Raw genomic sequence first — 15,555 nt, forward strand, 5'->3', positions numbered from 1 at the left:
CTCATTCTTACGAAATACACAGAACACGATTCAAGAAAAGAGGTTGTTGCAAACACTACCCTGGGACATTTTTTCAACTCTAGTTAGGGACAGTGTGACCTGCAGAAAGCAGCTGTAACACTCACTGAATCAATATTGATACTTCCTACTGCTCTTGGAAAGAAACCATGAAAACAGTAACTGTGTTCAGCCTTCCCATGATGAAATGCCGTGGTTACACAGAAGTGTGGCCTCTTGTTCTCTAGTTCTCAGAACCTCATTCTCTAGTTCTCAGAATATACAAAGCACTTACGTACACTCCAGGTGTTTTACCTTAGACTGTATGTTAGGTTAAAACAGGATGTCATTTGAGACTTAAATGTCAATTCCTTGTCTCAACTTTGTCTTGTCTGCTGAAGAAGCCACAAAAATTAACTCAGTTGTACACAGCTTTGAGATGTCTAGCTGCACACTAGAAATACCAACATCTATAAACAGGAATAGGGTAAAAACATAGGAAGTTTTAGAAGTGAAATCCTACTCCCTGGACTTGAAAAAGTTGTATTTAAAACCCTTACTTGCACATAGCTTTGTAACAGACATAAGTTGCTTGTTAAACTCACGCTTCCGACAAAACCAAGGAAAACTTGTATCCTAGAAGTTCAACTAATAGTCATGCTAACACTGCTTCTTTTAGTCAAGAACCTCAAAGTGTTTTAAGAAGGTGAATAAATATTAGTGCCCACTATACATGGAGTTGATTCACTGGAAGAGATGCTGTTTGGTTTGTGTTTCTTGCACTTCAATTTGGCACTTCACTGAGGTGTTTAATCCTCAGTCCTTAGGGCCCTCCGTTGTCTGTGAGCTTAAGCAGGCAGCTCCAGAGAATGACTTGCATTGTGGAGGGCCTTAATTACTGCTCAGACCTACCAATCTTTCTCCAGTGCTTTTCAACTTTGTTGAAATGGAGATGAGACTTTTGTGGAGATGGCTAAAATTTTCCAAATCAGCCCAGCTCTAATGTCACAGCTGCTATATTTTTGTGTGATTCCCATTTCTTCTCTGACCTGCTACATTAAACTACCTCTGGGAAAAGATCTGAGGATTTATAAAGCTGTATTGATAATGATTTTCCCCCTCTCCTTCCCTTTAATATAATCCCCAATTCTAATAGTCAGTTAATACCTGCATCAGTCATGACCATACCAGAACACAGCAATGATCCAGGAGATGAAAAGATCCCTACTATTTGAATAGCTCCCATTTCTATCTTGGATAATTCTTTCTCCTTTTTGAACTACAGTAACACCTACAATAGGAACAAATAAAGGCTAGAGTAAGGCATGATACACTTTAGTTCTTCGGTTATATTATTTGTTACAACAGTAGTAAAAACAAAACTACATAAATGAGCCCACCTACAGCACAGAAGGATTTGATCATTCTTTAATAAAATATTAGAGAAATGTACTTCTATGTTCTGTTACTTCTTAAGATACAAAAGCGTGTAGCATATTAATCATCAGTGGGTCATGCACTGTCCCAACATGTCCTGTCCTTGAATATATGTAAGAGTAGAACAATTTATAAGGGTTGTTTGGAGTTAATTTAGTACAGCAGCAGTATTAATCATTATTTTCACCACTTTCATCTTGGATACTTAGACCTAACTGTTGGGAATGATAGCCAAACTACAAATATGTGGGGTTGACCATGCAATTTGCAGAATAAAGACAGACTGCAACTCCACTTCAACATGAAACACCAAAGTTTGTAGCAGAAAAAGAATCCCTAATCCCCAGTGCTGCAAAGGAGTTTTATTGGCTTAAGTACAGTTGTAAAAAACATGTTTATTGGCTGGCACATACTGTGAATATATCATACATGGTCAAAAAACTGCTAATAAAGCTTTCATAGCTTAGCTATTCAACAGGCTGGAGAAAAAAAATAAACAGTCTTTTCACTTTATAAAACTCCTAAAAAAACCCCACCACTGTGCAATGGCACAAGAATTCCAGTTAGCTCTTCTAGAAGCAGGGATATTCAGCAAGTGGACTATGCCATGCCCAGCCCATTAGTAAGTGCACATAAGGATTACTGGAGGAGAATTCATGCTGTATGTAGAAAAAAAAACTAGCTTCAAGGAACTAGTTTATCCTTAGACTGTACAAATGAAAGAAGAGTACAAATGAGAGAAGGGTAGCTAGAGATTACATTGAGGGAAATTTTTAGCAGCTTCCTTATGTAAACTGAAAGATTCTGGACTACTGATACATGTCAACACATCTGAGTGAAATGAATGCATTTATTCAAAGCTTATCTTCATCACACACAACCAAGCACTTCACAGACCCTTCAGTCATTGCTGGTGTGAGAAAGGCTTTGCAAGTAACTCTCCCATTTTCCATGCATGTATTGCATTCCCAGCATTGTATCTTATTTTATTATTTCTGGATTTTTGGAGTCCTGTTTCCATTTCCCTGCCCACTCCCTCACTGTGTCTTTGATCAGTGGATCCTTCCCTGAGAGACACAAAATTAATGACTGTCTTAAAATACACATTGGCATGTACATAACTATAAATAACAGAACAGGGTCATGTAAAGGAATTCTAGATTAGATGAAAAAGAAAGTGCAGATTTGCAAAGTAGTAATTCAGTGACAAAACTATGATTAACATGAAACATGCTAACGTAGTATTTTAAAATTCTCTAATGGTGTACTAAGGGTTGTGAAGTTTTGTGCAAGTTGTAGTTAATTCTGAAATTTCTGTTCTCTCTTTGACTGCCTAAGGTCCAACAGCTGATGAATTCAGAAAACCAAAACAAGTATCCTGATCTACCACGTGGTTGAATTATTCTGAATTTGGTAAAGTGCAAGCCACAAATGAAGCCTCCCCATGTGGTAGTATTCCTATAACACCTCCTCATTCATATTAAAGATCTACTGCAGCTTTCAGTCAAGGTGATAGTCTGGGCTGGTTTTCATAGATCTAAAAAGGAGCAAAATTATTATGTACAAGACTTCTACTACTTTGCCAATATAACCAGTGAATAGCTTCACAAACCGTTAGGAGGAGAAGAACAGCAGGAAAAGTAATTAAGTAAGATCTGTGTTCTAGGAAAAGTGAATTAAGAATACCTGCCTCTTTTTTTTTCTTCCCTGCCACAATGAATCAGGTACTTTACCTCTTTAAAGCAATTAGGCAGAAAAAACAGGCAGAAAGGCAGATGGATCAGACAATTTCTATTATGTGAAAGACTGGAATGAGAACTTAATTTTGCAGTGGTTATATTAAAAAGCTTGTATATAGCTGCTGACTAAGCCAGTGCTTATTTTGGAAGATGTATCTGAATTTGACATTCAAACATCAGAAATATAGCTGTGTCCCCTCTAGCCAAATATGCAATTTTACCAGAAATAGGATATACTTACATAATACCCACCTACTTTTAACTGAGCTATACAGCATGTAATAAAACCTTATCGTGATACCATTTGATATAACATCTCAGAAACAGAACCTAAGATTCAATCAATTGATATAGTTATATTCTGCCAAGATTTACAACCTACAGACCAAACAGGGACCCATAACTTCTCTGAGAGTTTTAATGCTCCCATAAACGGCTGAGTAACCCAAGTACAGAGATACATGTACAGATCTTCCTAAAGAACTTGGACTCTGGGGGTCCTGGACTGGAAGCTAGTCAACATTATTTCAGTTTACAAAAAGTGCATGAGGGAAGATCTAGGAAAACCTGTTGGTACAATCTCAGTACCTGGAAAAAACATGGCAAAGATCACACTGGCTGCAGGCAGAGTCAACAAAGTTTCACAGAAGGAAAGTCCTGTTTGACAAAATTACCTGCCTAGTGGTTGAAGGGAAGGACATGGATGTAGTTTTCCTGGATTTAGGAAGGATTAAGAATTCTTAAGTTTGGATTAAACCTTCTGATGCTGTCCCTCACAGCATCCTTCTGAACCTGTTGTCCAGCAGTGGGTTCACAGTGTGCTGGTGAAGATCTGGCTGAAGCACCGAGCTCAGCAGGGTGCAGTGACTGGGGCTGTATCTGGCTGGTGTCCAGCCACCAGCGGTGCTCCTCAGGGTGCAATTCTTAACAACGTGCTGCTGCTTTGGTTAGACCTGAAACTGCCAGGCACTTGTACCAGATAACACTGGAAGGTACCTTCCAAAAGAACTATCCTATCCTATCCCATCCCATCCCATCCCATCCCATCCCATCCCATCCCATCCCATCCCATCCCATCCCATCCCATCCCATCCCATCCCATCCCATCCCATCCCATCCCATCCCGTCCCATCCCGTCCCATCCCGTCCTGTCCTGTCCTGTCCTGTCCTGTCCTGTCCTGTCCTGACACTACAAGAGGCTGAACCCAACAGACATGTTTTTAATAAAAACACACAAATAATGCAATTTTCCACATAGTGAAAAATAGCATTTGACATACTGAAAGTGAAGCAATCTAGATTATATTAGTCAGGTGTCTTGTCAATAACTCTTTAGCAAAACATATTTTTATTTAGCTGTTTTCTTCCCTTGAAATATTATAAATATTCACATAAAGAAAAGATATATGAAAGCAGATTGCTGTGATGGCATTTGCTGGTCTAATACAGAGAACTGATCCTGAAGTGCTCGATACAATTTGAGATCTTGCAAGATCTTCTCATGTATTAATGTAATATCCTTGTACACTTTTCCTTGCATTGGAAACATAATGAAGTTATTATTCACATCTGCGTGTCTGTGCAAGGGGAGAAGGTTGGTGTAAGATACAAAGGCAAAACTTTTTTTTTTATTTTTTATTTTTCAGTATGAGCATATGAAAGGTTCAGAATACACGGCGACCAGCTGAGTATTTTTCCTGAGGTTAGTCCAGTGGGGAGCAGTGCAATAGCCAGCGGTTCCTGAACGGCCATGTGGCTCCGAGAAGAGCCACGCTGCGCCCACCCGATCGAGTCAGCAGTCCCAAAAGGACCAGGACACACAGGTGGCATCTTGTCGAGGTACTGACCAGGTACCCGCGCTCTGCTCCCGATCGTTCCCCGCGCCGAGCGGCCCGAACACGGTCGAGCGCACGGAGACACCACGGCGCTCCCAGCTCCGGTGCGAGCCGCATTCCAGCTTCCAGAGGCTATTCGCCAACGTGAACGACCCGTTCGGGCACCTCGGGAACTCCTTCTTCCCGGCTTACAGGTTTTCCTTCCTGGACAGACGCGCGCTCCCGCTGCCCCCGCCTGGTTCCCGGTGGCGGGCGGGGCGCGGCCGGAGGCGGCGCGGGCGGGGCCGCCCCAGCCCCGCGGCGGGCGGGCTCTGCTCGCCGCTCCCGCCCAGCCGGGCTGGGCGGGGAAGGCGCCTCCTTCCTGTTTCCGCTCGGGATCCCGGAGCCCTGCAGGGCCGCGGTACCGCGGGGCGGCGGTGGGCGGGGGGCGGCCCGGGACCGCGGCTCGGGCGGGGGGCGCCGGCGGCGCGGGGACACTGCCGTGCCCTCACGGCCCCGTGTGTTCTCTCCGCAGGGAGCTCGGCTCGCCCTTCCGCCGCTCGGCAGGCCCGGAGGGTGCCCGGGGCCGCAGGTGAGGCGGTGCCGGCCGCGGCGGGAGCGGGAGGCTCGGAGGGAGGCGGTCCAGCGTTCGCCACGGAAGCGCGCCGGGGCCGGCACCGCTGCGGGGGTTTTGGCTGCCCCGCTGCCGCCAGCTCAGTACCCAAAGCACTGCCGGGGCTCCTTCGCCTCCGTGGTGAAACCTCCACAGACATAAACCAACCGGGCTGGCTTTCCTTCACTTCCAGGGAACCACGAACCGCACTCTTTTTCCATTTAGCAATACATTCTTGGTAGCATTTGCAGCTCTGTTTAATTAAATGCTAATTATTCTGTAAACGCTGAACTTTAACAGTGGGTCAGTGCTTTGCATTAGACTTTCACATGCTATGCACTGCTTTTAACTTTTAGCAGAAATGATCTTGCCTTTTAATAGTGAACAAGGACAACTTATAATAAAATGGTACTTGGTATCACAGAATCCGTAGGGTTGGAAGGGACCTCTGGGATCATCCAGTCCAACCCCCCTGTAAAGGCAGAGTCACCTAGAGCAGGTGACACAGGAACCTCTCAACCTGAGCTTTGCATATCTCCAGAGGAAGACTCCATGTCTTCCCTAGGTAGCCTATTCCAGTGATCAGCCACCCTCAATGAAAAGTCCTTCCCCATGTGAAGGTGGAACTTCTTGTGTTTTATTCTGGTGGATGTCTGTCTTTATTTTGCTGAGTACTCAGAATTTTTTTTTTAATTATTCTACAGGGTTTTCTCAGTAGGAAAACAGAGAAGATGTTCGATATTAAGGCTTGGGCCGAGTACATCGTGGAGTGGGCTGCCAAGGACCCCTACGGCTTTCTCACAACCGTGATCTTGGCTCTGACACCGCTGTTTGTCATTAGTGCAGCGCTGTCATGGAAACTTGCAAAAATGATTGAGGCCCGGGAACGAGAGCTGAAGAAGAAACAGAAACGCCAGGAGAACATTGCAAAGGCCAAACGAACGAAGAAGGATTAAATGAGCAAAAATGGCCTTCCTTGTGCAAAGAATTCACTTTTAAAACGAAATACTTGTACATTTTGTGTTGCAACTGTCCTTTGATAGTTGATCCTGTTATTTCTTGAAGTAGGAAGGTTAATACTTCAGTGTAATTTTTTCCTGCTGATTTGTGTTAAAATTTACCCAAGTGACACTTGTTAATTAAATTTACTATTTGTATTCTAGTGCAGGTTGCTTTTCTAAATTTGCATGTTAAATTAAAAAATTAACCTCTTGGATGGCTTTGGAGGTAGATTATTTTTTTCTATTAGCTGAGCTGTAATTTAACAAGTGTCTTAAAATTATCAAGTTTAGGGAAAAATGTGAATAATAAACTGGATTACAGAAATGCAATTTTTGGCATACCTTGAGCAGGGCTGTAGAGACAAGCTAGATGTAGCATTAGATAGCAGACATGACTGATTTTATTTAAGGTCACTGCATATGGCTGTGTGTGCCCATAGTGGCTGCTGCAGTGTCTTTGATGGTGCTGCTTGTCTGCAGAAATAACCTACATTAGCTTTTCCTTTTTACTGAACTACAAGCCATCAACAGACTTTAACTTCAGCCCAAATTCTAGGAGACTGATTGCTTGTTCTTATTAGCTTCATTTCTTATAAGGCACTCATGTTCTATAAAATAGAGTACTGTTGTTTGATCTTCCCTAACAATCACCTGAATGCTCCACCTGTAACTAGTTTGTTTTTGCCTTCATAAATTCTTTATGCCTCAAAGAATAGCCATAAGTTGGGTGCCACCAAAGACCCAGTGGCCTAGTGTTCTGCTATAGCAGATGGCTGTGCAAGGGTGTTGCACAAGCTGGTGACAGTGGTTCTGGTGACAGTAACCACCTGGCTACCTTTGATCTAAGACTTGAGTTTAGGTAAGATTTTTTTCTCATGGCCCTTGAAACTCTGCTGCCTTACAGGTTGCAAGATGCTGACATAGTCAAAAAAGTCAGGTTTGTGTTGTAAATACATTAAAATTATTTAACCTTATTTCCAATTAATCTCTTCTTAATAGACTTGATTAATTTTTCAAAGCCTAATTTTTTAATAATAGTCTGTGGTGACCTCTACGTAATCTAGTTCAAAAACGCTTGTAGCAGTCATTAAGATTTTACATTTTGCATCAGCACGGAGTTGTGCATTCTAGCAGCTACTCTTTGATCAGGTTTAAAATAATACCATTGTTCAAATGAAGAGACCTATAGAGCTGGCTGACACCAAGGGGGATCAGAAGTGGGGAGTCTAACTGAAATTACTTTTAAGTAAATTTGAAGTTGATCCCCTTTCAATTTTGTTGGTGAAAGCAAGCATTATTAGAATATGACATTTGGGCATTTTATAAATATGTGAGATTAAGTCTCAGTGTTTTGTATGAAGTGTTGTCAAATATGTATGTGTTCTACCTTTGATACCTACATAGCTAGAAACACAGGGAGAAAAACTGATGAGAGATACACTCCGTAAATAAATTTGATACTTTTTGAAAAAAAAATGTGTGCTCTTTATTTTTATTTGAAATTCTCAAACATCATCTCTAAGCAAATAATCTGCGCATTTTATGTATCTAAACTATGGCCAAAATGAGCTCATCATCTAGGGAAGTCCATGGATACACAAGGATAAAAACTAATATTTTTTTTCAATATTCATGACAGTCTCTTGTCCCTAGTGTTATTTTCAAGCAGCTTTATCAAGTACTTGCTTCTATTACAGCAGTTACATGTATTTTAACTGATTTTATCCTGTACAAATAGCTATCTGCAAATCAAACATTCAAATATGTTGACAGTTTTAAAATCAAACATTCAAATATGTTGACTGTTTTAAGTTACAAGAACACCTCTGTGATGAGTACAGTGAATAATCAGTGCAGCATCACAGTGATTCCTGTTAATGAAATCAACTTTTCCGTCTGCTTGTCAGTGGAAGGCATGCTGGCACTGCCAAGGGATTTATTCTGAAGAGATGTCTTGGCCAAGGCTTGGGAAAATATAAGTGTACAGACAACAATTCTTACATCAATAACAGTTTTAAAACTAAATTAGTCTTCAAGGAAACAAGCAATTTTGGCTTTAAGAAAATTTGTTTTTTAAGTATGAGTTCAAGAGTAACTGATGAACAGCCTCTGACAAAACCAAACTTAGTAACACACCCTGTTTTTCACTAAATCCAAAACACTTCACAATACTTTGTCATGATCAAGCCTATTTGAATAGTTTAACAGTACCTGTCCATTGTATTGCTTATTTATTTTGACCACTACCACTACCTGGTGGCATCCAGGCACCTGGCTGGAAGGTATTTGCAGTGCTCGTGGGGTCTTGTGAGGGTTCCTTCTTTCCATAGTAAGGGGCAGATGCATGGCCTTTAACCTGAGTATGACTTGGTTCAGCAACAAGTCCTTCCTCATACTCCTTGGTCTGAAGCAGCTTATCCTTTTCAGATACATCCTTGACTTTCTGCTTCATTTCTTCTCTATAATTTTCATTCCGAAGAATCTCCTAAAAACACAATAGAAAGATAATTAAGTATGTCAGAAGCAAATGCAATATACAGTGTTGCAATAAAACATTTTAAACAGTCATTTTTCTTAATTTTATAACCCACATTTGCAGATATTAAAATAAAATGTAGCAAAATTGGTTGGTTTCCACAACTACAAATTCAACCCTAACTGTATTGTGGTGTCCACTTCACTATTCTATTGGAGCAAAAAGAAGAAAATAAGAATGTAAATACATCAAAAAATGTGAAAGGACATTAAAAACAAGGCTACTTTTGCATTGTTTCCTATGTAGGATTTGATCCTTACAGCTATTTATCATTTGCATCTGTTCCTGTAATTCACTATGCCTGTAGTGTTAGGTACCTGTGCCTCATGGCACAGTTTTGGGAGAAACAGATGTGCAACCTTTGGAGTCTTGATTCTGCAAGACTACAAAATAAATAACTAAAATCACAAAATTACGGATTGGTCAGGTTGGAAGTTAAACCCATAGACAGTGGGTCATTTGGTCCAAGTTCATTCAACCTCCAGGGTCATCCCAGAGCACGTGGCACAGGATTGTGTCCAGATGCTGCTTGATTATTTCCAGTGAGGGAGACTCCTCAGTCACTCTGGTCAATCAGTTCCAATGCTCAGTCAACCCCACAGTAAAAAAGTTCTTCCTCATGTTCAGGTGGAACTTCCTAGGCATCAGTGTCTGCCTACTGCCTCTTGTTCTACTGCTTGGCACCACTGAGCAGAACCTGGCTCCATTCTCTTGACAGCCTCCCATCAGATACTGATAGACATTGATCACATCTCCTCTCAGTCATCTCTCCTCAGCTTTTCCTGGTAGGAGCGGTGCTCCAGTCCCCTAATCAACTTCATTGCACTCTGCTAGACCTGCTTCAGGAGTCCCATGTCTCTCGTGTCCTGAGGAGCCCAGAACTGGGCACAGCACTCCAGGTGAGGCCTCCGCAGGGCTGAGTACAGGGGCAGGATCACCTCCCTCCACCTGCTGGCAATGCTCTTCCTAATGCCCCCAGGACACCATTGGCATCCTGGGCCACCAGGACATGCTTGGCCACCATGGACAGCTTCTTGTCCACCAGGACCCCCAGGTCCTTCTCCACAGAGCTGCTCCCCAGCAGGTCAGACCCAGCTTGTGCTGGTGCCTGGGGCTGTTCCTCCCCACGTGCAGAACCCTGCACTTGCCCTTGCTGAATTTCAGAAGGTTCCTCTCTGCCCATTTCTCCAAGATGTCGAGGTCCTCTGAAGGGCTGCACGGCCCGCTGGGGTGTCGGCCCCTGCTCCCAGCTCTGCATCCTCAGCAAACTTGCTCAGAGCATCTGTCCCTTCACCCAAGTCACTGGTGAGCAAGGTAAACAGTCCTGGGCCCTTTGCTGAACCCTGGGGAACAGCACCAGTGACTGACCCAGCTAGGCCCTGGGCCAGTGACGGCACCCACCTGGACCCTGGGCCAGTGATTACAGCCCTCTGCATTCTGCCATTCAGTCAGTTCTCAATGCACCTCACTGTCCACTCATCCAATCCACAACTCTTGAGTTTCCCACAAGAATGTTGTGAGAGACAGTGTCAAAAGCCTTGCTGAAGGAGATGTTCCAGTGCTCTCCCCTACTCCATCCAGGTAGTTGTTTCATCATAAAAGTCAATCAGGTTGGTCCAGCGTGATTTATTTTAGTGAATCCATGGTGAGTATTCCTGATCACCTTCCAGTCATCCACGTAGATAGAGATGGCCTCCAGAATTAAGAAAAAGGCCGAATTCTTCTCTCTATACCAGTTCACTCCTCTGTGAACAAGAGACCATGACATTATTTTAGGAATTTAGGTGCTAAGATACAAGGGGTACTGCCAAGAGTTTAAGTAGCAACTCTGAACACCTAAAAATGCTTAAAAGAAAGTAATTAAAGAAAAACCTTATGTAGGGGTGTCATGGTTTGAAAGGAAATGAAGTTTTTGTGATGGTGTGGGCAAGCCAATCAGTGTTCAGATTTAATATTGGCACCTGGTTTGTCCACTGAGGGCAGGATATGCCTCTGAGAACACAGGGGTTAAAAGCTGTGATCTCCCAGGGGAACTTCCTCTTGGGAGTCCCGCTTGGGACTGAACAGACCCCCCCCCCTGCCCAGATCTGGCTGGGCAGGGGCAGGGGAGGGGAGCCATGTGGCCGGAGAGAGGTAGGCCAGGCCTGGGCCCAAGGGTGGAGGAGAACATTGCAAGGGCTTCGGGCAGCCATCCTCCATTCCCCCCCACTGGAGAGAGAGAGAGAGAGACAGAGCCGGTGCCGGTGATAGTGGCCCGGCGTGAAGGAGAAGGGGGGGTGCCCAGCAGGGCAGCCAGGCGTGGGAGTTCATGAAGCAAACCGGCAGAGCCTGGGACTTTTAACCCTTCTGGGGAGGATGGAAACCTTGCAAATGCTGATTCCTCCTGAAGTTGATGAGATTGAGAGGATGTTGAGAAGAATCCTAGGTGGGAGGAGATGATGAGTGGTCTTTGGCTGGACTTTGCTTGTATAGCCACAGCAGAACCCCTTGTGTTCCTGTGACACAGAGACTGCGTTCTAGGGGGAGGCGATGGCTCAGAGCCAGGAGAGTGCAGTGATGTGGAGGTGTGTGAACAGAGACGACGGGTGAGGAGGGTGGTGGTGGTGCCCTCTGTCTTCGAAGAAGAGGAAGAGGAAGATGATCTCTGTTCAAGAGACCCCTCGGCCCCAGGGGGTGAAATTTGGGGGGGACAGGTGTCCCAAAAGGAGAGGGACTGTGCTCTTTTTGGAACTGGACAAAGTATCCTTAAAGGGAAAACCCTAGAAGCAGCTCTGATCCATGTGCAGTGGTGAGAGCACTGGACATGGAAGGAAGAAGTCACGATGGCAAATGTTCTCCGGGCGGTGCCACATGTGACATGGAAACACGAGAAGTTTTGACTGTTTCCTGGGGAAGTCTGTGGTGCAAGAGGGACTTCTCTCTTCTCGAGGAATTGAGAACTGATTATCTAAAGGGTGGATTTGGTGGTAATGGAATTGGAAATCTAGGTAGGGGGAGGAGGAAGAAATTTGGAAGGTTTTCATCTTGGGTTCTATGTATTTTGTGTGTTTTCCTTAGTGTTTTCCTTTGTAGTTTTAGGTTAATAAAGTTTTTTTTTCCCTTAAACCTCAAGTTGGAGCCTGCTCTGCTCTGTCTCTGATCACATCTCACAGTGGGTGCCAGGGAAGGAGGTGATCTCGTGGGGGCACTGGCATTGCGCCAGGCTCAAACGATTTCAAGGGGGTTGACCATGGCTGAATGCCAGATGTCCACCAGAGCTTGTCACTCCCCTCCACAGCTGAACAGGGGAGAAAAAAGATAATGAAGAGTTCACAAGTTAAGGACTATGAGAGATCCCACACCAAATGCCACCACAAGCAAAACAGACTCAATCCTATTGCAAGATGATGAGAAGTAAAATTATATCTTAAAATCACCTCCCCCCTACCCCTCCCTCCTTCCCAGCTTTGTCTCCTCCCCATAACAAGTGCAGGAAGACAGGGAATGGGAGTTATGGTCAGTTGATCATACATTCCTGCCATTGCTCAGTTCTCCATGAACTTCTGAAACATGGATCCATCTCATGAGCAACAGTCTTCCCTAAACTGCTGCAATGTAAGTCCCTTCTATGGGGTGCAGGACTTCAGGCATAGCCTGTTCCAGTGTGGATATCCCACAGGGTCACAAGTCCTACCAGGAAACCTGCTCCAGCATGGGCTCCTCTCTCCATGGGTCTGGAGATCCCTGTCAGGACCCTGCTCCAGCCCAGGCCTCCCACAGGATCACAGCTTTGTCTCAGGCATCTGCCTTTTCTGGCCTAGGTCTCCTCCAGGGGCTGCAGGTGGATCTCTGCTTCCCCTGGGACCTCCATGGGCTGCAGGGGAACCTCATCTCTGATGCCTGGAGCACCTCCTGTCCCTCCTTCTCCCCTGACCTGGATATCTGCAGGGCTGTTCCTCTCACATAGTCTCACCCTGCACAAAAACTCTACAAAACTTTTTAAAGTCTCCTTAAATATATCATCAGGGAGGCATTACCACCATTTCTGATGGGGCCAGCCTTGACCAGAGACATGTCCATCCTGGTACTGGCTGGGACTGTCTCTGCCAGATATGGAGGAAACTTCTGGCAGCTTCCTGGCTATACAAACCCAATACACCTTATCTTAGAGGTACCATGGAACGCAACCCCTTTTCTTAGTTTTTAGTTGCCTCTGTACCTACATTCACAGATACACAGAGCAGAGGCAGAACCCTTTGCATACAAATGGAAATTGAATGGAAATACACAAGTATAATACACAAAGGACTTTGCAAACTGAAGAGGGGTGAAAATTCTCACATGCTCAAACAGAAATATTGCCAAGCATTACAAGATGAAATTTTCAACAGTCAGTATTGCAAAACTTCTTTGTGGCATCTCTCAATTTCTATGTTTACCACATACCTATGTAAATCCACCACAACCTTATTGATTTCCAGGGGATTACTCCTACGGTGCTTGTAATAAGCCACTACTAAGAAACAAGTAAAGCAAACACCTTTGTGATAACTGAAGGCTCCATCATTGTCTCTGGTAAAACAATGGGAAGTGATTTATTAAAATACAACACAACCTACTTACTATGAACAGCTATTAATTTAAAATCTCTTCTAGTGATTACTTCAACATAAAGTAATCTAAATCAGGTAAGAGCAGCTGTAACTAAACACCAAATGCTCCAAGTCCATTAAAAATGTCGATATACAATTGTTCTCCGTTTTTCAGACTCAAATAAGGCTCTTTTAATCAGCTTTCTGTGGACAAAGTATAATTGTGACTGAGTAAAATGAAAAAGTGGATCTTAAAAAAACCCAAAACATGAGAAATGATTCTTAATTAGCAATTAAAAAAAAAACAAAAAAAAAACCCCAAACTGAAGTGACTTATTCAGAATTTTCTATACAATTTACCAGGATAAAATTTTTCTACTACCAATGTACACATCCATTTTTGACATTAAACTCATGCCACTAACATACACACTGAAATCACTGGGTTCCTGCGCTCAAGTTAAACAAAATATGAATTGGAAATATTGGGTCAATTGGCATGTTAGAAAAACTGCCAATTCTCACATTCTCACTTTGAGATTCCAATGCTAAACAATCCTTTCTGTCTGATTTGCTATAAAAAATAACTAAGGGCTAAAAGTTAGTTTGTTTGTGGGTTTTTTCTTTGTTTGTTTGTTTAAGTTACATTGTCAGGTTCAGAACACTTATATTCTCTCCTTCTTCAAGATGAATCACAGTACTTTACAAGGTGACTATCTTTACTATAAACTAATCCCCAATAACTTTTCTGCTAAAATATAAGTACACAAACACATAATGTGCCCTGACCATTAAGCAAAGTACAAAATCTTTCTATCCAACCCAGAGAACACATTATCTATCAGATAGCTGCAGTTTTCAAAGGATTAGCTTGTTCTTCCAACACTCTCTTTTTGTACAAATAAATTATATAAGCTCTGAACCAGCAATTCTCAGGAAATACATGTCATCTCAAGAGTACAAGAAGTAAAAAAGAAAACTCTTAAGAGCTGGGGCTATGCTGCAAAACAAAAAACAAAAAAATGCCATAAGATATCCAGCCACATTTCAAAGCAGTTGAACTCCCTACGTGCAGATGTTCACTTTGAAATATATCAGCTCCCAGCATACAGAACAGGATACACATGATATGCCAAGAGCTATGTTCAACTATATGTTCTGCAGCTTATTTTTAGGTGGAAAGTAAAACAAGACATTTTATCACTGCAGGTTGTCCAGCTTTGGTGATTACTTTAAGTTGTATGAAGTTTTTAACACTTCTAACATTTGGAGCTGCATGTCTTTTCTCCTTAGTTGGACAGAGTTAAGAAAGTGCTGTCTAACATTTCTTTGAAGAACATTATTATTAAGGAAATACCAAAGTAGCCTTTTGTGGAGTTTGAGGCAGCTGTTTTTCATCCACAAAACTGCTGACTTCTGCATAATCTGACATTTTAGTATTGGTAACAGCTGCATGATCAAAGAATGAATGATAGCTTGCTCCTAGGAGCAACACAGCTCAAGACATGTTGCTGTCTTCCAAGGGGTTTTCTGCAAAAGGCATCAGGCTGTATTTCCTGCCACCAGCATGAAATTTTCACTTCTGTTGCAAACTATGTATTTTTTGAAGCTCTCACACAACTCCAGCAACTGAGTTGTATCACAAAGTATCCTCTGTGGCATGGAAACTGTATTCACCTCCACTCCATACAAGGAGAAAAATCTAGACAAAGGATTTTAAATGCCTACTGTACTGGAAGAGCTATTTTGTAGGGTAAATATTTGCAATGCGACATTCTTTTGGTCTTAAAGACTTCCATATTGTCACTCCTTTCCCCTTCCTAAATAAATGAGCAGCTTTAGAGAAT

General features: G+C 42.9%; 3 protein-coding genes across 3 annotated transcripts in view; 1 reads left to right on the top strand and 2 right to left on the bottom strand.

The window, feature by feature from the left end:
- LOC127061026 (translation initiation factor IF-2-like) overlaps positions 1-15,555 on the bottom strand; it is a 694,470-nt gene that overhangs the window by 21,676 nt on the left and 657,239 nt on the right. The gene's annotated exons all lie outside the window — the stretch shown is intronic.
- SMIM15 (small integral membrane protein 15) lies at positions 5,323-6,820 on the top strand. The gene is made up of 3 exons (XM_030237386.2): positions 5,323-5,408; positions 5,523-5,579; positions 6,305-6,820. Exon 3 carries the CDS (start codon positions 6,332-6,334, stop codon positions 6,554-6,556), a length of 225 nt encoding a protein of 74 aa, XP_030093246.1. The 5' UTR covers positions 5,323-5,408; positions 5,523-5,579; positions 6,305-6,331; the 3' UTR covers positions 6,557-6,820.
- The window catches only part of NDUFAF2 (NADH:ubiquinone oxidoreductase complex assembly factor 2), a 57,907-nt gene continuing 50,429 nt past the window's right edge, over positions 8,078-15,555 (bottom strand). Inside the window, exon 4 of the mRNA XM_050986870.1 lies at positions 8,078-9,086. Coding sequence (XP_050842827.1) covers positions 8,829-9,086 — 258 coding nt within the window. The 3' untranslated portion in view covers positions 8,078-8,828. The remainder of the gene's footprint in view (positions 9,087-15,555) is intronic.

Source organism: Serinus canaria, chromosome Z (assembly GCF_022539315.1).
Source record: "Serinus canaria isolate serCan28SL12 chromosome Z, serCan2020, whole genome shotgun sequence".
Lineage (NCBI taxonomy): Eukaryota > Metazoa > Chordata > Aves > Passeriformes > Fringillidae > Serinus > Serinus canaria.